The sequence below is a fragment of the Nycticebus coucang genome, chromosome 7 (genome assembly GCF_027406575.1).
Source record: "Nycticebus coucang isolate mNycCou1 chromosome 7, mNycCou1.pri, whole genome shotgun sequence".
Lineage (NCBI taxonomy): Eukaryota > Metazoa > Chordata > Mammalia > Primates > Lorisidae > Nycticebus > Nycticebus coucang.
Genome location: NC_069786.1, coordinates 37,962,351 through 37,988,735, shown reverse-complemented (window position 1 = coordinate 37,988,735; position 26,385 = coordinate 37,962,351). Strand labels below are relative to the sequence as shown.

At 36.6% G+C, this 26,385-nt stretch overlaps 1 protein-coding gene across 1 annotated transcript in view; it reads right to left on the bottom strand.

The window, feature by feature from the left end:
- Positions 1–26,385, bottom strand: part of ARHGAP15 (Rho GTPase activating protein 15) — a 624,230-nt gene that overhangs the window by 198,662 nt on the left and 399,183 nt on the right. The window contains exon 10 of the mRNA XM_053596459.1: positions 18,782–18,859. Coding sequence (XP_053452434.1) covers positions 18,782–18,859 — 78 coding nt within the window. The remainder of the gene's footprint in view (positions 1–18,781; positions 18,860–26,385) is intronic.

The window sequence follows — 26,385 nt, the reverse complement described above, 5'->3', positions numbered from 1 at the left end:
TTGTAGAAAGCATCTTATTTATAGTTCCTGGACTCTGGATGAGACTTGACTTCACCCTCCAAGGGAGCATGTTACCTTGGTTTGAGTCAATCAGCCCATCACTTTTCCTTGGACAGAGTTTGGTTAATAGCAGTCAAGGGTGTTGGGAAAAGAGCTTTCTAAGGCCTAGAAGCAGGGGCTGTGTTAACCCAGAGGTGGTGGTAGTCCTCTTGCCACCATATGAATCCTGAGAACGAAGCTAAGATGGAAAGCAGAGCTGAGAGATCAAGATAGACCAGGTCCCTATGATGCTGTTTAAACCCCTGAACTTAGCCATGCCCAAAGCTGGTTCATTTCCTGAATTTTCCAGTTTCATAAACAAAACACCCCCATTTTTTTTGTCTAAGCCAATTTGGATTGGTTTTCTGTCCCTTGAAATCAGAAAAGACCTAGCTAATTCACTTGCATATTTTATTTACTGCTTTGTTCCCCCAATGGTGCTGAGTTTTTTCAGCCACAGAATTCTCATTTTGAAATATTAAATATGTAAATAAATTAAAAAGTAAATGTTTCTTTACATTCCCCAGTGATGGGGACCACATTTTAGCTGATAAAAAGAATGGCCTAATAGCATATTCAAAGTCAATGGATGACTTAAACTGAATACTGAAATCTGGTGCAGATTATAGGTTTCATGTATTTTTTTTTCAGGGCCTGTCTGAAAATTTGTCTTAATGAAAATAAATCTCATCCACTTGGGCCCGAGGTAAGTGAAGTGAAAGTGAGAAGATTTTGGTTAGACATCATTTTAGTTTTTCTCTATTTTCGGTGTTCTGCTTTTATTTTCCAGTTAGGAGAGTTAGCTCTAGCCATTGTGCCACTCCAGCTTTATAAACAGAAAGGCAGTGTAGACGATCCTCGGTGGAAGTCAGTAAGGGTGCTGGGGTATTTCCTCTATGGAGGGTTCTTTTGGACTTCTTTTCATTGCAGTGCAAATCAAATCAATATATGATTCATAGAATGAATGCAAGTCAAACAAAATAGTCTAGTTACACCTTCTATCAGGGAAGAAATTTGGTCAGCAAGTAAAACAGGGATAATAAAATTTTAAATAAAATATGGCTTTTAAAAATATAACTGTTGTTAGAGTCAGGCTTTTTCCCTCCTTAAGCTTCTTAGGACGTCCCCTAATTTCTTCATTCTTTATCGTAATCCTCCCCTCTTCTGATTCTTCTAAAATTTCCTGTTCTTTGCTGTATTCCCTCAAAGGTATGCTAGGTTATATGTTATCCTCCTCAATAAACACGAATTTGTGTTCATGATTATTTCCATAACTTGTAAGCCTCAAATGATGTTTGCATTATAATAATAGTCCATTTTTCTTAATATACTACCTTAAACTTGAAACTTAATTATGTGAAGTATGTGGGATGTATGCTGAGGCTTCTTTTGTTTTTAAATAATGCCCATGTTATACATCACTGACGGATCACAGAACTCCTTCTCACTTATTGAAGACAATGCTTCAGTATCCTTCTTAACACAACCATCTAATCAGTCACTAACAACCAATTATATTTGGTATAAGAGGTGAAACCCCTTGCCTTTTCTGCCTTAGCCAGATGAATTGATTTTCTAATTGTGGCATTTCAGGCACAGTGAAATGCTGGTGGGAAATTATTTTGTAAAGAATTCCCTCAGTGGCACATAAGCACCCACCTACACTGCTGTCAAGTCAGGTTAGTCCATGAGTATTTTAAACATAGTTAAATAAGAGATAGAGATTTGGGTGTTAATGAACAGTGCTTTTTATAATGTCATTTGAATATGGATATAGTCAGTGACCTAAGTGAGTTTATGTTCCACCTCCTCCAGTTTAGATTATTTATAAAATAATTCAGGGCACTTCTTTGTCAGAATAACACATTCCATCTAGAGAAGGCTAAATCGAGTACTCCACTGCCTGCCTCCTTTTCCTTCCCTCTTGCACCCCCCCAACCCCGAATAAGACTATTCACACGGAAAGCAAAATACAGGCACTATTAGAACGGTATCATCTCTTATTTACTTCACAAAACAGAATACAATATGGGTTGCTGTGAAATACAAATGAACTGTAATCCTCATCAGGTTTGAAAATAATGGATTCAAGCTAACATTTCCAGAAGAAATATGAAGGCAGTATTCTAAATTTCCTATTCTCTCCCAAATGAGTTTGCACAAAATGTGTCGCTAAGAAGAGTAATGTGCCCATCACATAGTGAAATTTCCCACTTGCAAAATGAAAATGAAAAGTCTGCATTTTAGGATGGCGTATTTAAACACATGCACCATGCTGTCCTTACAGTAGGGAAAAGAAAGCTCCCCCTACTGGGGCATTAAAAAGCCTCCTCTCTTTCCTGCACCCCATGGCTGCATCATATGCAAGAAGGCACAGAAACATATAGTCTTCCCATTATCCCTCACAAAATCTGCGTTTTCTCATCAAAACATTACATTTTCCTCATTTCAGTTAATTAAAGGACAGCTGGACATTTCATTACTGCACCAGTCTCAGCTCTGCCTAGTTGAAATGGGGCATGTAAAGGTCTTGGTCCCAAAGACACTTTTACTCAAGACAAACAGTTTTAAAATCCATGTCTCTGATGGAGAAATTTGAAAAAGAAATAAAAATAGTCTTTAAATTGTATACATATGTGTATCTGTGCATAGTTTTCACAACACTCAAGTATATGCACGTGTAGGGAGAGTGAAACTCAGCATGTAAGAATTTTTACTAGATATATATATATACACACGCACACACAAACACATGTCAAGATGAAGACAAAGAGTCACATGATTTGTGAGTCGGTATAAATGGTTGGATATTAGCATTTACTGGCAAATCTCTAGACATGTGAAACTCAATATATATATTTCACTCTGTAAGTATAAAAAGCTAATGCAAATGTGAGAAGTTTAGAGGTTGAGAGGCATAGCCAAAGTGAAGATAAAAATAATTGTTCCCATGACAATATATGAGGTAACATATTTATCAAGAGGGCAGAAGGATGTATACTGAAAATAATTCTAATGAAAATTTTCCTCTAAAGAGATCTCTAAGCTTTCATAGTTTAAGTGCTTGTTGTCTACAGAAAAAAAAAAATCCAGAGTTTGCCAAATTTCTATCAACTCTAGTAGAATGGTGGGGTGGGGACAGGAAGACATTAAGCATGTTCCCTAAGTCTTTTTGTGTTTCTGACATGAGATATTTTGGGGACTTTTCATCTTTACCATAACCAGGTGGATAACCTTTATCAGTAGAGAGGTAACAGATGATTGAATAATTATTGCTTTTAAAATAGATTCAACTGTGGTTCACCATTTTTAACACAAGACTTATATTTTCACCCCTTCTCCCTTCAGAAATAAATCCTAGGGAAGGTGGTTCCTTCAGGATCAGTAAATAATCAAGGCACACTAACATTCTCTCCTTCCAAAGCAGCTTTAGACTCGTTCAAGAACAAAGGAGATCTCTGGGGTTTGGCATTGGAAACTTGGTCAGCTAAGGTTCTGACCTCTGAGAATCTGAGGCACCTCTTAGAAGTCTCACATTGTTTTGCAAACCATACTGATTAGATTTTTTACCAGCTGAATCCAAACTCTAAGGGGTGTATGAGTGTGAGTGAGGGTGTGTTTGCGGCTGTAGAGGCACAGAGATCAATCACAGAAGATGATTGACCTTTTCCCCTCTTTTTATTCTTTTAATAGGTTCAGAAGCAATTGTTTTCAGATATAAGTGGTATAGTATGGCCACAGCCTAGAAATCATCCTTGGTTAGAACCATCACTGTTAATGCATATTTTCAAGAAAGTAACATAAATAGTCACAGACTAAAAATAATCAAGAATTTTCTTTCCTCTCAGTCCTGTTTTTATTAGACATAAAATATGAGGAGCAACTTTTTCTAGAAATGGGTCAAATACGATTCTGATCTGAAGTGCCTGGGGAGATGTAAATCAAAGATTTGTCATTCATTTACAACAACTAGAACGGGGTCACCTCTTGTAAAGGAAGAGTACACCTCTAAACCCACAATACTAGGTATGGTGGATCCCATAAAATTTCCAATTACTGCTTCAGAATTTATTGTGCACATATGGAAAATAATACTTGTAAAACAGAAAGGGATTTGTGCCTTGTGCTGTCAATACTGTGAAGGATGGGGTGATTATAAAGCAAATTAACAATACTTTTAAATGTGCATTCACTTATCTTTCCAATTAAATCCTTGTTAAACAACTGCACAGACAGTAATGGTGCTTCTGCAAAGCACTGATCAAGACAGTTTTATTGTAATTTTTACTCTGTAACAATTAATCAAGTAGGCATTTTCTTTATTATTAAATTATTTAGTTAATAAATATTCTCAATTGGCTAACATATTTGTAGTTTACGTGTTATTTTTGATTTTCCTAGAGTGGAACATATTTGGGAGTATTTCCATTTTCTAGCAGAGGGACCATTAATGAATGTGATTTTATAAATTTCTTTTCTCTAGAAGAATAACTATGAACAAGAGAAGTCCTTGAAACTTTAAGCCATTTAAAAACCTTATTTCAACCATTTTACTTTGTAAGAGATGCAAACACATTTGCTTTCAGCAGATAAGGAATGTGAGGTTTTGCTTTAAGGCATCTTTCTGTTGGAGCAAGCCTTAAAGTTAGCATTTTAAAAGTTCGTTAATACCAGTTATAGCCTTTTGAGTCGTGAAGCCACACTGTAGTTAGCATTTCCTTTTCTCATCCCAGTAAAATAAGAAGTACCTGAATTATTGTTTCTTCTATAAACACACGAATGAAAACAGATATAAAGACAACTGTTTTTCTGTTTGTGAATTTTCATTTTTGTATAATAACTTGGCGATTCGAAATTATCTAGTTAGTATGCTTCACCACTTTTAACATGCTTTAAATGGTTTTTGATATGGTGTTTTGTGTTTTGGTTGTATTATGTATCTTTAAAAATTTTTACTTGGGAGGGATTTTTATGTTATTGGATTAGTGTGGCTCTCAAAGACCTACATAAGAATTTAGGAATGAGGATGGCTATATTAATTCAGAAGAAAGAATGAACATATGAGATATACAGTAGTTTCTTGAATGAGAGAAAGAAATTTCCAGATAAGCCCAGCTTTATAGTTGTCTGAGTGCTATGGTTTGAGGTGAGTCCACATTACTTACTGAAAAGACCTTATGTAGAAACCTGAAATCCTCCTGAATGGCTTGATTATATGAGGTTCCTTACCTTATACCAGGAGCAGCAGACAGCGCACCTATTACACTAAGATCAACATATTATCTCCTTGTAAAGTCTTAGCAGACTTTTGAGACATGGGATGATAACCTTGAGTAGAGGGAAAGGGAAAAGGGAGAGAGAGAAGAAATGGAGAGGATGGTTGGGTATTCAGGGCATGAATATGTAGACAGTGGGCTAATAGGGACTCAGTATCTTTGAGGCTTCAGGGATGAGGGCAGGGTGACCTGAAGGCTCCAAAGGCACAGTGAGCCTCTCCATGCTTTGGGTGATGATTGACACTGGTTTCAATCCAGTAGATCTCTGGAGGTAGCATTGTAATGCTGAGCATTTTGGGAAGCAGAAATAAGGGGATCTAGCAGGCACAGCTTTACTGAGAGCCTACAGTGAGTACGGCACTTGATAGGTGAAATGGAGAACCCAGTGGTAACTAGAATGCAGCTCACTCTCCAGTGTCTAACCGGAAAGGAAGAGAGATGGGATAAGGAATACACTAAAACCAGTATTGAGCCCCAGGGCCAAAAGCTATGGGATCATAGTGGAAGAAGAAAATAATTCCTATTGATATTTATTCCAGGAATCGTGACTTTGGGTCAGGGAGGCAGGTTCATCAGTCAGCACCCACTGTGTGCCTCTTGCTCCAAGAGACAGATCCACTATTCCATTGTAACCTATCAAATGATAACATATATTCGCACTGCAGCCCCCTGGGTCGATGGGATACTGAATTCTAATATCCTGAAAAGGGAAAGCAAGTGAGCCCCTCTGGCTGCCAGAACATGAAAGGAATGAATTCATGCGAAGGGAAAGCAAACCAAGCACTTGCTCAGGAAAAATGTAGCACAGAGAGAGACCACAAAAAGACAAGCAATCTGGAGAAGTGTAAAAGACAAGGAGATGAAACGGCAAGAAAGACAGATGCCACCAATCCCTGTTTCTATTTAAAGAGAATTATCTCATTGACTTTTTAGAATCCCATGGATATCATATTAAGTGGATTATTGGATATACTGCTTGCCTCAAGACCCTTCTAATGCCTTAGTAGAAACTAAGCATTAGAAGACCATGACTGGGCTTTTAACCAAACTTGTCTCTAGATTACCGGGCAACACAATCTGAAACATTAGCTGAATGGACAAATACAACATTTAGCAACTCATTTAAACTCATAGTAACTTTTGTTCACCTGTAAAGTGAGTAGCTTATAAGGGTCTAGTGAGATAGCATTTCACTAAGTGTGTTAGAGAACTCAAGTACCAACATTCTCTTGGTATGTTCTGTAGGGTTAATTCTATTCTTTTAATGAGGGCTTATCTTTTTTTTAAAGAAACCTTTCTTCTTTGCCTATTTGTTTTTAAAACAAATGCAAATGGTATAAAATTGGGAAGTGGTTTTGAAAAAGAAGACAATGTAAATCACCAGTATCTCATACTAACACTTTATGTATTTCCTGCTATTGTTTCTGAAGTTGAGTTCAACAATACACAGTGAAATAGTCCATTTTGTGGTAAATTTCTAACGTGCCCAATATACCTCTCCCTTTTAAAAAAGGAAATGGCCTAATCCCTATCCAATCAATAAATTAATCAAAATGTATAGTGTATCTATCGTGTGTAAGATATATTTCCAGGTGAAGGAGGACGGGAAGATTTAAAGACATAAGCTCTATATGTAAGGTGTGCTCAGTGCCACTGAGAAGATAAGTTACAAACATGTAAATTTTTTCTAACTATGTAAAACAATATATAACATATGAAATTATTGTGAATTGAATGGTTGCAACTATTATCACAGGACTTAAAACAAGGAATGATTCCTGTGATCTGGGGAGATCCAGGCAAAGTTTGAGTGATATTTAAATAAACCCTTTAATAAACCTTATAAACCCTTTCTTCATCAAAATTCATTCCTTTAAAAAATCTTACATTTCATTATATTACAATAGATTTCTCCATAAGGGTTGTTGTGAGAGATACATTCAGATATAAATTCCATATGGTGTGGCATTTTCCATGTAACAGGTTCATTATCTCATGTGATTGGTTCATCTCAAAAGAATAGATAATGCTTTCTTTAAAGATCAGGAAATTGCCCAGGGAGAATAAATGTTTGGGACAAAATTACACAGCTAGTAGGAGCTGACATGGAAATTGACCTGGGTTTTCTAACTCCAGGGCCAGTGTTCTTATTGTACTTTATTGTCTAAAGGAAATGGTTTAAAAGGCTCATAGAAAAATAAGACAATCGGAATATAGAGTTTACCTCCTATAAATCAGCTACCATTATTACATCTTGATTGAACTACTGTAACAACCTCCAACTGGTATGCTGTATCTGCTCTTTCTCCCTATAATTCTTTCTTCTCATAGTAGCCAGAATAATTTTTTAAAAAATAAATAAATAAGCTCAGATTTTCTCCTGCCTTCTGCTTTCCTCCACCCATTTCTGTTGAATTTAGAATAAAAGACAAACTTCTAGTCTTGATTGGTAAAGTCTACCTTGCTAGTCTTTGCCTATCCCTCTGCGCTCTGTGTCCTGATCTGGTATGAGCCGTCATTCCCTGGGCCCAGTTTCCATGCGCCTACTTTGCTTTCCTTCCACATCTTTGCATGGCTCCCTCTTTCTTATCAGATTACGTCTCTACTCAAATGACTGCTCCTAAACGAGATGTCAGATCATCCAATCTATGGGCCACCCTCTCCTTCCCTATCAGTTTTTCTCTGCTACATCATTATCTTGGTTATAATTTTTGATACAATCTGAAATGATATTTGCTTATTTTATATCTTATATAAGTTTACACCCTTAAACTAATTTTCTTCCTTTCTTGATTCTTCTAATATATTTTGCAGTTTTTATTACTTAATTTGAGTCATGCCACAGCCAGGACAGTCACTTGTAATTTGAGTAAGAGGCATTTTCTGGCAAACTGAAGATGAGGTGTCATGACATGAGGCTGGCAGGCCCTTGGCAAAAAGCAATGTCCCTGAGAGGGATCACACTAAGAAAATTCACATCAGCAGATGACAGCCCTAAATGTGGTGTAAGTGTCACTTGGGTGCAGGAGTCATCCATTCATATCATCCAGTCTTGCTTGGCATAAAGGACCCAGCTTTTAGGGTTGGCCCTGATCTTCTAGCCTGGCAGGTTCCCACTTCTTCTTGCCAACTATTTGCTAGGTATTCCATGTTGGATAGTGAGATTTCGAGGTGAAGGTGGGAGATGAGGATAGAGAAGTATATAGTAGTTTGGACTGGTTTGATAGTGATGCTCTACATCTTAAGACACCCTTTCTTGGTGGCGCCTGTGGCTCAGGGGGTAAGGCGCCGGCTCCATAGGTTGAGGGTGGCGGGTTCAAACTCAGCCCTGGCCAAACTGCAACAACAAAAAAATAGCTGGGGATTATGGTGGGCACCTACAGTCCCAGCTACTCCGGAGGCTGAGGCAAGAGAATCACCTAAACCCAGGAGGTGGAGGTTGCTGTGAGCTGTGTGATACCACGGCACTCTACCAAGGGCGATAAAGTAAGACTGTCACTACAAAAAAAAAAGACACCTTTCTTGAGGATATACTTTTTCCTGGATCTGGGTTATAATCCTAAAAGCTAAAGGCTACATTTTGTTCTGGGCTGACCAATACTCATTAATTCACTTACTTGTTCAGTTTCTTGATATTCAACAAATATTTATTTGGACTATGATGTGCCAGGCACAGGAAGAGCTAAGGATACTGAGTTGACCAGGATAGACAAGGGCTTGCTTATACAGAGTGGCCATAAAGTTCACGTGCAATTTAATATTAAAACAGCACACGAACTTTATGGCCACCCTGTGTAGATGCTGCAGTGTAGAGAAGATGCCAGGTACTGAAGGAAAGGATAAAGCAGTGAGGGGATTTTAGATTTTGTGTGCTCTGAAGAAAAGAAACCAAGATACTGGGAGGACAGTGACTGAGTGGGGGCACACTTTAGATGTGGTAGTGTTCAGGGAAGGCCTTCCTGAGAAGGAGATCTGTATGTGGAGAGGAATGAATCTTGAGAGGACCTGCAGGAAGCTCATTTCAGGTAGACAGGAGCAAAAGCAATAGACCCAAGAAGGAGAGCTGACATGTCTGAGGAAGGAAGGAAACCAGAAGGGTGTGAAATTAATGGAAAGGGGAGAGAGGTACACAGTCAGTTCCGAGAGAGGCCAGGGAAGCAGAGCTGGGAGGCCTGCAGATTCTAATATTTTCTCACTTAATTCACCAGGGTGCTTACCTGGGAGACTGGAATGTCCATGACTGTGACTGTGAAGGTCCCTTGCTCCATTCACCATAACCTTTCCAGCGTCCTACATGCTGCCTGGCACCCAGTGAGAGCTTTTTAAGTGTCATGAAATGAATGAATGAATGAAATGAATGAATGATGTAAAAGTAAAAATTTTACTTTTGCTCACCTTTCAGTTCCGTATTAATCCTGCTGTACTAGGAACCTCAGGGAGGAGGAAATCAGACAAGGAAACTGGCCACCCCTTTTCCAGGTAGCCCACGCAACTGAGGGCCTACCAGCGTCTGTGTGACTCTTGATCGTTCAGAACTTAGTTTGAATCTTGCCTCAGCACCTGCCTTTGTAAACTTCAAATATTTATGTTCAGGTTGTGCACAGGGACTTGAAAAAATTGCTTCCCATCCTGCAAATGTTACTTCCCTTTTCAGAAACAGCTTTGAGGAGATGAGAATGCTTTATTCCTAAAGCATACTTTTGTTAGAGGGGCATGGGGCACCTTGGAAAAGAGTTGCTGTATGAATATATGTGAGTCATTAAGGCCATAATTACCAGCAAAAGGGAATCCTATGTGAAAATGAAAACAAAAGACATACTATGAAAATTCAGGGCCTAGGAATTAACGAGAACAGTATACTTTCACTGTTATTTATCCAACCCTAGCTAGTCATTCTCAACATGATGCAAGGGCAAATGCCATGTCCAGCTGTACGACTCCTTCTAATATCAGGCCTGCCTTGTGCAAATGCTAAGAACATTCTGTACTGAGGAATAGTAAGCCACCTCTCCCCAGGCTTGATCAAGGCAGAGAATAGTAATACAGGAGTCATCACTATTCATTTGCCACATGATTCTTTTATCCAGTCTAAAACTAAGTCATAGGTGTTTTGGAGAAAATATAATGAAAAAATATAGCTTGAGTATTCTTTGCTGAAACATGTAAAAAATGAAACCTAACACATGTACCAATGAGATCATTTGAGATAGCTAGTATATATAAGAAGTTCATCATTTTCTTATTTTGTAGAAACAAACTTTTATTTAGTGCATACAATGTACAGGCACTTTTCTCCATTGGAGATACGAAGATGAACCAGGTTTCGCACTCTTGATGAACTCACAGGCAGTTTGGGATTATTTATTAAAAAGATATTTTAAAATAAAAATTTTCTCTTATAGAAGAGTCTCAGAGGCTGAACACCAGGAAAATATAATGTTAGAGTAAGAATAAGTGATGTTTGATTCTTTGATGTTAAAAAAGAAGAAACCGCCTCTCAGCCTTCTCCCTCTGTTAAATTGAATCCAGCAACCAGGCAGGGCATTTTCTGAAGTAAGTTTAAAATGGGTTCACTCTGGCTTCATCATGTATTAATTATGTGGCCTTAGAAAGCTATTTAATCTTTCTGAAGCATTGGTTTCCTTTGTGAAGAATATGGATAAGCAAGTCTATCTACCTTACACATTTTTCAGTCAGAGATACCTCTAACTTTGTGTGCGTGTGGTAGATTCTCAATTGAATACCCCTGTCATCAGCAACAGCAGCATTCTATTACGGTTCTCAGTGTTCTTTGCTCCTTTGTTGTGTCAGCAAATTATTAGGCAAAACACACTGCTTTCCATTTATACCAGAATCCACTACATTGGAAATAGAAATGGTAAAATGTATAATTTTAAACATACTAATAGCATACATGCTAAATCATGGTATTTTTTAAGTTATGTAATAACTCTCTTCATAAAAGTTAATAAATATTATTGCTTTAATAAATACATAAGGAGAAATTTCCCCTCATTAGAAAATTGCTTTAAAAAAAAAAAGGAGTTCGCAGCCGATTCCCTCTAACTTAAACCTCATATATGTGTTATCTTGTGCCTTGGCAAGTCGTGTCCCCAATAGAGAGCCACACTAAAAGTAGCTGCAGGAGGTTCCCAAACCTGAATATGCACTTGATTTACCTAGGGAGTTTTGCTTTTGAAAGACATACTTACAGCTTCAAACACAAATGTTTTACAGTGGGGTTTCTATGAGTGAGCTCCAAAAGTTTTCTTTCTGAAAAACTCCAGCACATGATTCTTGTGGCAGATAGACTTTCAGAGGACCCCCAATTATCACCCCTCATCTGCGTGTTCATGCTTTGGGTGACCTTCTTCCCTAGGCTGTGAATGAGAACTGTAACTTGCTCTAACCAACATAATGTAGCAAAGGTAATGGATATGACCTTTATGATTATGTTACAAACACTTAAAATTTTTGCCTTGCTTCCAATCTCTTCCCGCCTTGCTGGAGCAAGCTGCCATGTTGTGAGTTGGCCTATGGAGAGGTCCATAAAGCCAGTGATGGACTGAGGTCGTTAGTCCAACAAGCCCCAAGGAACTTCATCCTGCCAACAAAATGTGAACCTGGAAGCAGACCTGTCCCCAGTCAAGCTTCCAGATAAGAACAACCCCTGAAGTGACACCTTGACTGCAGCTTTACAGAGGATTCAGCTATGCCGTGCCCAGACTTCCGACCCAGGGAAAGAGTGAGATAACATATTTGTATTGTGTTAAGCATATAAGTTGGCAGTAATTTTGTTAGGCAGCAGTAGATTAGATAAGCCACACAATTCTTATACGCAGTCAGGGTGAAGGAACAAGTGCTATAGAGCGCTGCCAGGGCAGAAGTAGCCTGGTGTATTGCCACACTAAGCTTTTAATAATTACTGTTTGATTTTGATGGTGATAATGATGATGATTTGATTTTGATGGTGACGACGACAGCGATGATGATGACGACAGCGATGATGATGACGACAGAATTTTGTAAATATCCTAAGGAGTTTTCTTGGGGATTGGTAGTTATGTAACTTCACTAATTTAATTTTTGGTCTCAGTGACCAAATCTTCATGGAAAAGCCGTAACTAAATTAAAATCTATGATTTCCATAGATTTCACTCGCACTCTCCAATGAACGGGGCACTATTCTTTTGCAAATGGAAACCTCCAAAAAATTTACCAACAACATAAAATTTTGTTTTTCCTTTGTGTCTGGAAATTCAGAAGTTCTGTGAATTTGGTTCATAATGAGATCAATCATTCAACAGCACGATTGGATGAAAGGAATTTCCATCATTTTCCTATATTTGTTTTTTCTTCCTGTTATTGTCAAAGAAAATTCAATTGGGTGGAAAGCAGACATCATATTTGATTATTAATATTTGGTATCATACTTTCATCTAACTACTCATCATCTGATTTAAAGTTAATATTAATTATCGCTTGGCTGATTCAGTTCTTAAAGCCCTCACATTTTCATTATTATTCTCATATTGGAAATGAAGAGTGTGAGGTTTAAAGGGGTTAAAATAGTGTCTAATAGACTCACAAATAGCTCAGAATAAAGATAAGGAGACAGATCCTTCCCTTTCTATCTGGTGTTTTTTGCCATTAGATGGTCTCTGCCTTTAACTGTTTTACCATGGCATTGGGTCAGGTCCTTATTGCTTGGTGTGCAATGAATTACAATATATAATACACATAAATGTATAGTAAATTTTAAACCAGTAGCCAGAATTTGTGTGCTTTAGAGATATGCAAATGCATAAACTTGCTATTAGGATATGAGGTAAAAAGTAGAAACTGTACAAATGTGCCTACAGGTGAAGAACTTATTGTTCTGACCTCTGTGTTCAACATTATTCACTAATGCCAATACGTTTTCTTAAGTAGCAAGAAAGCAATACAAGTTTCAATAGTGTTCGAGCTCCCTGACTCAATGTAGCTGAAAAATGAGGTCTAAGAAAGTTTCCAAAGCCCTGAACAATGTTAAAGTCTGGCCCTTTCATGATCAAGTGATCTCTTCAGCTTTAATGGGAAAAATAAATCATTGTTAAAAGATAATCTTGTCACATAGAAGCCAAAAAGGTGTAATATCAATGATTCAACTTACCAAAAAAAACCGCCCTGTGGAACAGAATAAAGCAAATAACACGGTTTGTTTTGTTGTTGCTAGGGCTGGCAGTGAGAGTGAAGTAGGCTTAAGGAAATGCTTCATTTTAAAAATAATAAGAGGGCAATATAAACTCAATAGAAAAATGAATGGACTGGATACAAGGATTATTTCATAAGAACAGAACTAGAAGTTTTGAAATCCTTTTCCAGATCTTTTTATGTTTCATCCAATTGCTTATTTCATGATGAAATTGCCAATTGTTCATATTCTTTCTCACTTCTCCTGTCTTTTATTCAATTTTTGATGCTGCAAGTCATATTAAAAGCACAGGGATAGCTACCAAAGTTAATGCTTTGCTTTGCTTTAAGGTATAAATCTATATAAAAGTAGTTTAGTTTAGTAGTTTGGTAACAGAGAATTGTTTTCTACTAGTTTGTTTTCAATGGGACTTATTCTCAGTGTGCTCAAAGTAAGCACATCCATCTCTTTAAGCGAATAACTAATTTGAATTATCATGCCAATAAAACCTGGGTGGATAAAGATATGCAAAGTTAAAGACTCTAAATTAATGGGAAAAAGCTATCTTTCATGCATGTGCACCCACTTTCATACACAAGACTCTTGGCTATGTCAATTTATAACATTTATATATTTTGTTCTTCCTGGTGTGAAAAAGTGAAGGAGGGTATCCTAAAGAGTCTTCCTTTAAGTTTTGTTTCTATACAGGGAAAACGTGTAAATCTTGGTAAGAAGTCATTTCCTCCAATTCAGGCAGTTGCAGGGAATATTTGTTACTGTGGACTAAGAAACATCACTTTGGAAAATTCCCAGTCATTTCTTCCTGTGGTGCTTCATAGCTTTCCCTTTGGCTCAAGAGCTTTAAAAGCTTCAGAGCTGGTATTTTCCAAAAAGGATGCCAGTGTGAAAGAGGGTGTGTAGCAATACCAAAGAGAATCTGAACTAAATTTGTCCTTTGGGCCTTAGGCTTCAATACAAACCCAAGGAGAGGGAATTTAACCTGGTGTGGGGGGGGTGGATTTCCCGGACCCACTGTCAGAAGTTCTTAAGTCAGCCATGAGCACCCTTTGCGCTGAAGTCTGTTCTTTACAACGTTCCCACATGCAGGAAAACCATCAAAGATCACAGATAATTCTGAAGAATCAACACAGTGTCACAGAGTGATGACAGCTTGACATCTAAGGTCATGGACCAGTTTTCCTTGAGAGATGCCTTCATATAACCGAAGAGTTGTATCAGCAAAATGTCACTGCAAGCTGTCACCAAATTCAACAAACAGGGTAGAGCACTGCTTGCTAACTCACGGACAGCCTAGTAAGTCGAGGTCTTTATTTCAAGAAATCAGGGCATCTGAACAGTTACACAGCCTCAGAGGCTTCCCAAAGGCTGCAACAAAATATTGTGTTAAAGTAGCTTTTTGGTCCAAACATAGATATAGAAAGGTGTACAGAGAAGGGTAGTGCCATGCTTCTTCAAAATGTGATGTTTGGCATTTTCCCAAGTATCTCACTTCTTGAACAATTTTAGTCAAATGCCAATGGTAGCACATGTAATTTACCAATACCAAGAAGTAGGAGTAAATGAACGTCATGAACAAGTACATGTAGCATGAAAACACTCATCTGTGCTCTTAAAAGGAGATAATCAACAACCAACAAATGGGAAACATTGAATCCTGGCAGTGGTTTGCAGGACAGGTTCTGGGTCCAAGAACTGGGACCTAGTCCTAGCTTTGTCACTTACATCTTGTATGACCTTAGGATATTATTTAATACCTGATTCTCAGTTTCCTCATCTTTAAAATTGAAATAGCAATATTCCTATAAATTAAATTATATAAAGTCCTCAGTACAGTTCCTAGCACATAATAAATTAAGAAAACACTAGTTACTTTTACAGTTATTATCATTATTAGTTATAATTAGGAAGTGCTTTTCAAAAGTGATCACTTTGAATTTAACTTGTATGTCATCTGATCTGGAAGTATAATAAGGGTATTTAATTCCTACTGATTTAGTGAGTCAAACAGAAAACCAAAACAAATTGAATCATTCAACTGATGTATTTAGAATTGCTGATGATTATAGCATTCAAGAAAGTTAGTGAAACACATAAATTGCAATTCAACTGTCTTGAAAATCTCTAAAATCAGTTTTCATTAGTCTAGTCTAACAGTGGGCAGGGACTTGTTTAAAATATATATATTTAGAGCCTTCTAAAAAAGAAACATGTGCAAGGTGAATACAGAGGAGATGAAACATGTTAATGCAAGGAAGGTATGCCAACATCATTCAAGTCTCAACTTAGACTGAAGAAAAGGAGGCATCACCTTGCATATGCTTTTCACAGAATTATCACTTGCCATTTTATTTTATGGCGCGCACACACACACACACACACACACGTACGAAGCCACATGTACACACACAGCCTCTTTGTACCCAGCACTGATTGTCTTCTAAGTCAGCATTCCTCTAGAGTGCTGGTCCAGATGGAGAGGAAGGTATAGTGTTAGCAACAAGGTAATGAGACCAGTCTAGAAAATTCATCCAAAGGATAATCTGATTATCAAACTTTGAAAGGGCCTGGTATGTGCACTTCATTTATCATCTAATTCAAAAAACTGCACAACACAACTTGGACAAAGTCACTAGTATCAAAGATCCTAATGTAGCATAATTTGTGTTGAGTGTTTTGCATTCTGACAGTGCTATAAACCAGGGAGACAGGTTACTGACAATTCCATGCTACCAGACACCAACTCAGGCCTCTGTCCAGCTTTACATTGTCAATTCTCATGGAAATATGAGCAGTTACACAGCCTCAGAGGATGCTGAAGTTTGGATTGGAAAAGACAAGATGGACAGATTTCACATTTTCATTGCCGATTTTTGTTTTGCCTTTTCAAACTGCTGTGCAAAAAAATTTTTTTAAGGCAGGAAATGCAACTAGTGTTTGTTTCTAGCATAGCTTCTGTTTTGAGATTTCTTCTTTGTAGAAGAAATGTGTCGGCCAGCTGTCTAGAAGCCAATCAGGATATGATTTCAGCATGAAATATACTGTAAGAATGACTTACAGTCATTTAACTGGAGTAAATATGAGTCTGGGACTCTTTTCTCTGAATTGTACCCACAAAGAGGGTACTCTGATTCAGTCTAAATTGACTAATATGAATAACTGAGGTAAAGTTTAGTTCTGTATTTTTTCCAGGAAGGAGAATAATTGTGAAAGACAAAGAATTACATTAGTGAACAAGCAGAGCTGGGGAGATTCTCAGTTATAGAGATTCTCAGAAACAGGAATCATATGGCAATTGGCCGAAAGTATTGCAGTCAACATTTCCAAGAGTGGCTCAACTCAAGTTGAATTGCTGGAGAGTTTAATGTTTCCCAGTTTTAATACTTCTCCTACCCGTAACACACATACATGTTTTCCAACAAAGATTAATTAAGAACTCACTGTTTTGGAGACCCCAAGGCTCATCCTGGCTAATGGGTAAAGATACAAGGATGATTCAAGTCCTACCTTTTCAGAGATTTCTGAAAGGGACAGATATTTCAGCTAGTATTTTATTTTTTGATTCCATGACCTTCAAATTTAATGTTTATTTAATATAGCCACTGAGTACATTTGATTATATTCCCTCTGAAAGATGGCATTAAATCTATGGATCTTAATATAGATGGAATTTTTAAAAATGTGAATGTACTACTGTAATTCAATGACCCAGTGTAGTGAGAACGCAGAGGAGAAACTTGGAGGCATCCTGGAAAAGATGACCGTAATCTAGCCTTCACAGAATAAGGAGATACCCACCAGGCAGGAAACTTCAGTATGTGGGATGAGAAGAAAAAAATAGAAGCTTGAAAGTAAAGGGAACAGAGTACACAAAGACATTAAGAAACATGGAATTTTATAAATGTGTGAGTACAGCATTTGTATTATGAAGGAAACCCATTGCTTCTCAGCCTTTTGGTTAAGATCGAGTGTATAAAGGAAATTCGGACCTGAAGTCTGATAGAAGTGAGGTGGGAAGCTAGATTATGAGGACTTTATAAACTCTGATAACACTATCGACTGTTTTTAAGTGAAAGGAAAACTAACATAGTCCATTTCCTTGCTAAGGGAATGCCCCATGTGCTATCCAACGTAATCCTCACACATGCTTCCAAGGCATGCCCCCCACTGTTTTTACTGATAAGGAACAGAGGCACAAGGAGGTTAAATCAGATGCTAAGGACACAAGGAGACAAAGTCTGGGTAATGCCCCATTCCTCTGGTTCTAAAAACCTGTGAGCTATCTAGAACACCACCTTCAAATGTTTTAGTTTTCATGCTTTTCCTTTCCTATTTTTTATTTTTTTGAATTAATACACTTTTTAAGAGCAGTTTGAAGTTTACAGGAAAATTGAGCAGCAAGTGCAGCAAGTCACCATATATCCCCTCACGCTTCCACCAGTTGCTCCCATTAATAGCGTCTGGCGCTAACGGGGAACGTTGTTATAACTGCTGAGCCAATAGGATATATTAAAGTTCATACTTTACATTAGGCTGAACTCTCTGTGGTGCACATTCTTTGGGTTTGATGAGTGTATAATGACATGTATCCACAATTACAGTATCACAGAGAATTGTTTGACTGTCCTCAAAATTCCCTGTTTTCACCTGTTCATCTCTTCGTCCCTGATCTTCCACTGTCTCTATGAGTTTGCCTTTTCCAGAATGTCATCTGGTTGGAATTACACCTTTCCCACCGGCATTTTTTACTCAGGAGCACGCATTTGGAGGTCGTTGAAGTCTTTCCATGGCTTGATACCTCATTTCTTCATATCACAGAATAATATTCCATTATATGAATGTACTATGATTTGTTTTGTCCATTCACCTACTGAAAGGCATCTTGGTTGCCTTCAAAGCTGCTATATATATTTGTTTGTAAGTTTCTGTGTGGATAGATATAACCCAGGTAAGTATCAGGAAGTGCAATTGCTGGATCATCTGATAAGAATATGTGTATCGTCCTTATTTTACTCTTTTATTATTCTTTTCCCCACTTTCAGTTTGCCATGTTCCACTCATTTATTCCACATAAACTATTAGTTTGTTCTTTTATTTATTCTCATATCCACACAAACTGCTTGGTTATCTTTTACTTTTCTAGTGATAAGTTTTTAATTTCTTCAACCTGCTATATCTCCCTTTAAACCTTTTATTATTATCTATTTACAGTACATGCAGCAGAGTCTGAACTATTGTTACAGATGACACTATTGAAAGGGTAGAAATCACTTACCTTGGTTGACAATAAATCTTAACTTCTGTATTGTTGCCAGATTGCCACTAACTCGATATATTCCATCAACATCTAGGCCTGAAAATAAAAGGGCATATTTTATATTGGTACATATAAGAATAGAAATGGTAAAAGAAAAAAACAGCTATGAGCAAAAGAGTATAAACACACAAAAATATATCTTCCTCACAGAGGAAACTAATTTCTATGTCCTAAACTAAGCAATCTTCAAAATTTTAATCCCAACAATTAATCATAAAGTTTTTGTGGCAATCGTTAAAAATTTGAGTCTAGTTGAACACCAATTACATAGTATACTTAAGATTAATTTCCAAAAGAAAAATAGGAATCAAACTGGAGGAAACAAAAAACCTCCTTGTACATGTGTATTACTGCCATTTTAAGAAAGATAAAGTAACTCAAGGCATTTGCGAGTTATTTCCTTCCTGCCCACCTTCCTGCCTTCACGCCTTCCTGTTTCTCTTCTTTCCTCCCTCCTGCTCCCCTCTCTCAACTCTCTCTTCTTCTTTGTTCTATTCTATTCTATCCTATGCTATTCTATCCTCTTTTTCCTGTGATCACTGTGATATATATGTCAATCTGATTATTTGAAACTATAGAGTGAAAATTCTATTCCAGATATAAAGCTAGTTTGATAACTTCTAGTATATAATAGGGAATGAGGTGTTACATTGTGGAGTAAAAATATAAAAAGAAATATTTGGCAAAGATGGTGAAATTAGTTTCAGATTACTTCAAAACTAGTTATCTACAATTCAAAATAATGTATCGTTGCAGTGAATTTGGATAAATCAAACACTTGTTTTCTACACATCTATTTATACTACCTAGGTATTTTCATGACCAGGTTATCAGGACAATGAAGAAACAGGAAAAAGAAAAGAGAGAGATCTATTCAAACACTATTATCTTCCACAAACATGCTGGTAACATAAATCTAATGTCTGGAGTGTGTATTATTTACTGTCTCTAGGCTCTCAGAGAGGCCTAGGTGAGATTACCAGCCAATGTAGAGGTCATTATCTCAACAGCTGTTCTAAGGAGGTGATATAGTTCCATGGATAATTATTATAATTCACAAGAATAAGCATTAAATATATTAGTAGAAATTATTGTCATATTATAATGGAGTAAAGGCTTTCCAATGCTCTTTATTGGCATGAAATGAGCCCCCTATTGCTTTGGCATCTCTATAATTTTACATACTTTATATTAGGAAAATTTCTGCCATTGTGTAAAATATTTCATCAGTAGGTTAGGGTAGAATGACATAACTTATAACATTGATATTGATGGCAAAAATTAGAACAATCATCCTCTATGATTTTTACTTTTCCACATAATAAACTGTAGGGTAACAGGATAATGGCAATAAAATGGCATAGCTATTATCAGGTATACTAGGTTATGTGAGTTTTGTATTTCTAGATTAATCTAAGAATAAATTACTGAGACTTTACCCCTTCCTGAGAACTATAAATTGTAAGAAATTGGGTGAAGCTGCATATTTGTTAGTAAGTGGTGAGTTTCTAAGACATATACATTTATAAAAATCAAATATATTTTTTCTTCTTGATGCATGAAGTAGCTCCATTAATCTAAGGATACTCCCTCCACAGTTTTCTTGCTTCAAAGTACAATGTGTGCTTAACAGTTTAAATGTGATGATCATCCTAATTAAAATGTTTCTTTTTCTTTTCTTTCTTTCTCTCTCCTTTTTTTTTTCTTTTTTTTGAGATAGAGTCTCATTCTGTAGCCCTGGGTAAAGTGCTGTGGCATCAGTGTAGCTCAAACTCTTGGGCTCAAGACAAGAGATCCTCTTGCCTCAACCTCTGAAGTAGCTGGGACTACAGGCATTTGCCACCACACCCAGCTAGTTTTTTCTATTTTTAGTAGAGATGGGGTCTTGCTCTTGCTCAGGCTAGTCTTGAACTACTTGAGCTCAGGCAATCCACCCACTTTGGCCTCCCAGAATGCTGGGATTACAGGCATAAGCCCCTGCACTCAGCCGTAATAAATTTTTTTCTAATATTTAATTCCTAATTGTAGTCTTGGTCCATGTTGGTCTTAAGTTTATGCACATATACCCATAATATTTTTTTTTTTTTTTTTTTTTTTTTAATTTGGCCGGGGCTGGGTTTGAACCCGCCACCTCCGGCATATGGGACCGGCGCCCTACCCGCTGAGCCACAGGCGCCGCCCTTTATACCCATAATATTAAAATATTAATTTATGAATAATTTATTAACTTGTAGTTGCTTTGTTATGATTAGATCGTATTTGATACTTAGCTTTGACCTTTAAAATTTTAAATAATGTAATAGATTTTAAAAATATTAAAACTTATACATCTAATTGTGTCCTTTTCAAAACTTCCCTTCTTAATTTTTTGAATATACAGAAAATAGGAAAAAGATTTTGGGATTTTGAATATACAGAATAATTTTTTGAATATAGGAAGATTTCAGGATTATTCTTCACTGTCACCTTTAGGGCCCCTGTAGGGTCTATAGAAAAATGCTCCTGATGGCAAGTTTGGGGGCTTCAGGGATAGTTTTGGGTTTCGAAGCAGTTAAATATCATTTAGAACCATGAGTGATAAATAACGTCACCTTGCTGCTTTCCATCAAAACAAAGTTTGACCAAATGAAAATTACTTTGATTATTCCCCATTGAGAAAGGAGTTATCCATTGCTTTGAAGGAGTTCAGTGAAAAAGACTATTATAGAAAATAGAAACTTCAATGGAGTAAGTGGGTTTATGTTCTCTAAATGAGAAATTCTAATATATTTCTTAAAGAACCGATCACATTATCCTTATTTACAATAATGATTAAGAGTGAATATCAATTGGTATCTGTTACAAGAAAAATGTGAAATTAAATTTTTTATTTTTTGAGACAGAGTCTCAAACTCTCGCCCTGGGTAGAGTGCCATGGTGTCAGCTCACAGCAACCTGAAACTCCTGGGCTTAAGTGATTCTCCTACCTCAGACTCCCAAGTAGCTGGGACTACAGGTGCCCCCCACAACCCTGGCCACTTCCTGGTTGTAGTTGTCATTGTTGTTTGGCAGGCCCGGGCTGGATTCAAACCCGCCAGCTCTGGGGTACGTGGCTGGCACCCTAGCCACTGAGCTACAGGCATGGAGCCAGAATATTTTTTAGAACTAGTTTTTGTTTTGCTAATTAGTAAGGACCCTTATCAGAGGTCAAAAATAAATGAAATTATTTAAATTTCAACAAAGTTTCATCATAACAAGACCTTACTTAAACCTCACTTTCATATTCACACCCCTTTTATACAAGATATATAAGCAAGTTCATGTCTATTTTGAGGCTCTCCTCCTTTCCTAATATTTTAAATGCTAGTGAATGTCGTATGTTGTCTAGAGTTGTAAACTGGATTTCAACTAAAACTTTCTGTATCCAAAATTTTTCTTTTTCTCTTACAAAAATTTGAAGTTATAACACAAGAAGTACTCCTCTTACTCTGTCCTAAATTTCATTAGAAAAATTTGTTTTAAAGCTGTTATAAAAAACATTTGAGAAAGCAGTATGGATGGTATATATTGCATGTGAGCAACTGGAAAGCAGTGGACTATTTAAAGAAAGCAACCTCATCCTAAATCAATAACCCTACTTTCTTTCAGATGGTGGAAACAGGCAGGATAATTCAGACCTGTGTCATCATCATGGTTATAGAAGAGTCACAGCAGAGAAACTGCTTTGTGACTGGGGACAGAAACCAGAAGGTAAGAGGGAGTAAGTAAAACATATTAGATGCAATATGAATCTGACTTGGTGTAAGATTCAGAGATATCAACACCATACATCCTGGGAATGATAACAATCTCTGACATGAGTGGCTCCTGCTTTCAATAGCTCAGGCTCCCCTGCTGTCATACTTTTAAAATTATATAAATAGAGTGAAAATGATGAAGTACTTATTAAAAAAGAGGGTATTACATTTTGCAAAATAATCTGGAACATATTAGTAAAATTTAGCACTTATAAATTATATAGGTACAATCTTGAAGTTGATTAGCTTTCCCCTAAATGGCTCACAGAACGACAAAACCAAAGTCCTAGAAATATTACCCAAATTACAATTACTCACGTGCCATCCTCTTTTTACTCTAAGAACTTTGAAAGTTATGCCAAACCAAACCAATGTAAATTGGTGGATTTGGACATCCTTTTCATAACCACATTATCCTTGCTGGATTGGAAACTACTTATTTTGGAAATATAATTAGACTCCGTATGATTTTTAAATGAGCAATGTCTTCAAGGTACCTTTGTTGTGCATTGGTGAAGTCTGGAGAAAAATCACTTTGAGAGGTACCTCTTTCAAGAAAATAACATGACTTTAAATGCTGACAGGAATTTTGCCTGTTATGCTAAAAATACTTTAGGAACACGATGAAACTAAGTAATTTTACCTTTTTTTTTTTATTGACTGGCATTGACAGCAGTAACGAAAAATCCTCTGAAGAAACCCGCACTCACTGAAATGTCATTTATTTGTTCATCATCAGCTGACCTACTTATGTTTCAAAATAGTGTTTACTGTTGGCAGAAATCACTAAGTACTGCTGTAGGGGATTTTTAAAAGTCTTTCCCTCCCCTCTTTTTTTACCTCCTGAAGAAGCTTAGACTGGGAGAGACACACAATTAGGAGTTATTAGACCAAATGGTGGTCTAAGCCCAGTGGAAAGAATGCAGCTGTCATGAGTAATTCCCACCGTAAATATTAAACACTTTCCAAAAAGAAATCTAAGAGACCAGCACTGTGTCCAGAGTTGACTGGCTTATCTGCCAAAATACGGGCCATTTTTGACAATGCAGATGAGCTTGTTAAAAATAGTTGCAAACTGCGAATTAGGTGGCATTTTTGATAGCCTGAATGACGGACAAACCACAGAGGTGTGGACTTTCAGCCTAGTGGAGTGGAATGCCCCAAAAGCCTGCATATTTTTCTGAACCATAACAAAATGCATCTGAACTTCTATAGTCTGCAAATGTGGCCTGGGAATTTGGCACAAATAGTACCTCTCCTGAGATTTATGGTCCTTCCTAATTCCTAGGAGGCCAGAGCTACCACAACAAGAGCCATTCTCGCTATACTTTGGACTTCTGACTTCTCTTCTTGGCAAGAACCTTTGAGCACAGGAACACCCAGACTGCCCCAGTCCACTGCACAGCTCTTTCTAGGTCTTTCTAAAGTCCTGCTTGGATTCTGAGAACTTTTTGTGCCATTCAGCCCTATCTCTCTTCTTCTAAATTAAAGTGTTTCCACACTTTCTTTGTTAACTTATCTATTCACTCACTTTAAATTCAGTTGACTGAGAGTACAACATAAAATTTGAAGCTCTAAATCTAATCTATACTGTCTCAACAGCCGGTATTTATGCTATATCCATGTGCTGGCTTTATTTAATTATTGCTAATTTCTTATGAGATGCCCACCCTCCAATGGACTTGCCCTTTCCTAGAATGATTATCATAGGAAATAGTGACACAATTTTGATTTTGAAACCAGAATTTTATTCTACAGGATAATTGTATGACCTTATGATGACCATTCTAAATAGTTTTTTTTTAATTATAGGGGTAATATACTTCCATAGTAAAAACCAAAATTAAACCAGACAGAAGAATATTCAATGAAAACAATGCAGAGTAGCTGTTGCAACATGCTTTCCAAAGTCAGTCATTGTTAATAGTTCTGTTTAGATTTTTCTGTTGTTATGCATTTATATTGTATCATATTTCTGTTTATAAATTTATTAAATGTGGTTAATATTTATTGACTTATTAGTAAAAATAAAGAGTTCAGTGTATGTATAGTTACTAACACATTTATACGCTTAAAAAAACTATTTTAGGCTATATTTGTCTATTTCTTAACAATCAGATTGCCTCTGTGGTACAAAAAATGAAGAAATTGAAAAGAAAAACAATAAACACATTAATGCTTTTACTCTTCTTTATCTCTCCAGTTTTTTTCCTTATGCTATTATTGTTTATATTCTCAAAGTTTAGAACTTTTCATTTTATTCTTTATAAATATTTTGTGATTTATCTATGGGTTGATATTAATTAGTATTTTTTTTTTTAAAAAGGAATGTGACTGGGTTTGACATTAAAATTTTGTTTCACAAATGTGGTCTCCCTAAAATTATGATCTGATGTTTCCCCTTCTTCCTTCTAAGGTTTCTTCAGTTCCTTAAATTAAGTATTTCCCAACAGAACTTTCTGCAAGGAGGGAAATGTTCTGTCTGTTCACTTCCAGACCAGTAGACACTGGCCACATATGACTGGCTACTGAGCACCTGAATGTGGTTAATGCAACTGGGAGACTGAAATTTATATGATTTTGAGTAATTTAATGACATGCGGCTAGTGGCTACCACATTCAACACTGCAGGTCCAGGTTAACCTTCTCATGTATTCCACTGTTATTCTTTCTTGGATTAAATTTTAAGACATTTCTTGGTTCATAAAAGTATATGGTATTTTTTCTTATTTCTTCCATTTCAATGACTGTTTTATTTTGCTTCACAATTGACTGTTAATTTGATTATTTATTTAAGTTTCACAATATTTTACTTCTTTAATTTTGAAAAATAAATGTTCCATTATTTTCCAGCATCCTTGCTGGTAAATCTGATGTCAAATTGATTCTTGAGGTTTGCAGGTAAATTGCTTTTTCTCAGTCATTTTTGTTTTAAACATTTTCTCTTTAAACTTGGAGTAATTAAGTTTCATTCAGATGTGTTCTCCATCTGGGCCCTTTCAATCAGAATATCTTTACTTTTATTATTTGCTCGATATACCCTTCCCTCTTTTGTCTCTCTTCTCCATATCTAGAATTTCTTTAAGATGGATATTGTTCAAATATCAGTTTACCTTTATGATTGAAAACCAAAATGGTTAGAATGAACTGTGGTCATGGAGACCTCTGCATTTGTATACATCTTTTTGTTCCCAACTGGCTTAATCTTAAATGAGAAGGGTCCATGGGAGTGTCCTGCCAGCAATTTCTCCTCTCTTCTTAAATAACTTCTTGTTAGGTCAAAGTACTCGCTGTAGGTGCTTCTTTGGTACAGAAAAAGGGAAGAAAAGCCCAGCTCTCTCAGTAGTTAGATCCTATTGTTTAATGAATTACTTTATTCAGTGGCCTTTTGCAGCCAATTTCTGTTCTTTTAATTTGTTGACTCCAACAAATCAACAATTAAACTTGATTACTCCAAGTTTGGATTTTCTCTAGGATGTCCCTGGAAAGAATTGTGCCTAATTATGGTGTCTGGGAATGGTGTTTCTTCTGCTTTCATTTCTCCACTTGTTTGATCCCATCTGCTTTCTGTCTTCCTGGAATTTCTATTTTTCATGGGCTGATGGCACCTTTTCTGTTTTCAGCACCAGTATATTTTTTTTTTAAACATATCTTTTCTATTATTTTTCTTTTTTTGAGGAAAGTCAATGAGACATGTTTTCTCAGTTTGTGAACTTGAATGGAAAACCAATATGGTTTTTCATAAAGATAGAATTTTTAATGGTGAAAATAGAAGTTTCATTAGAT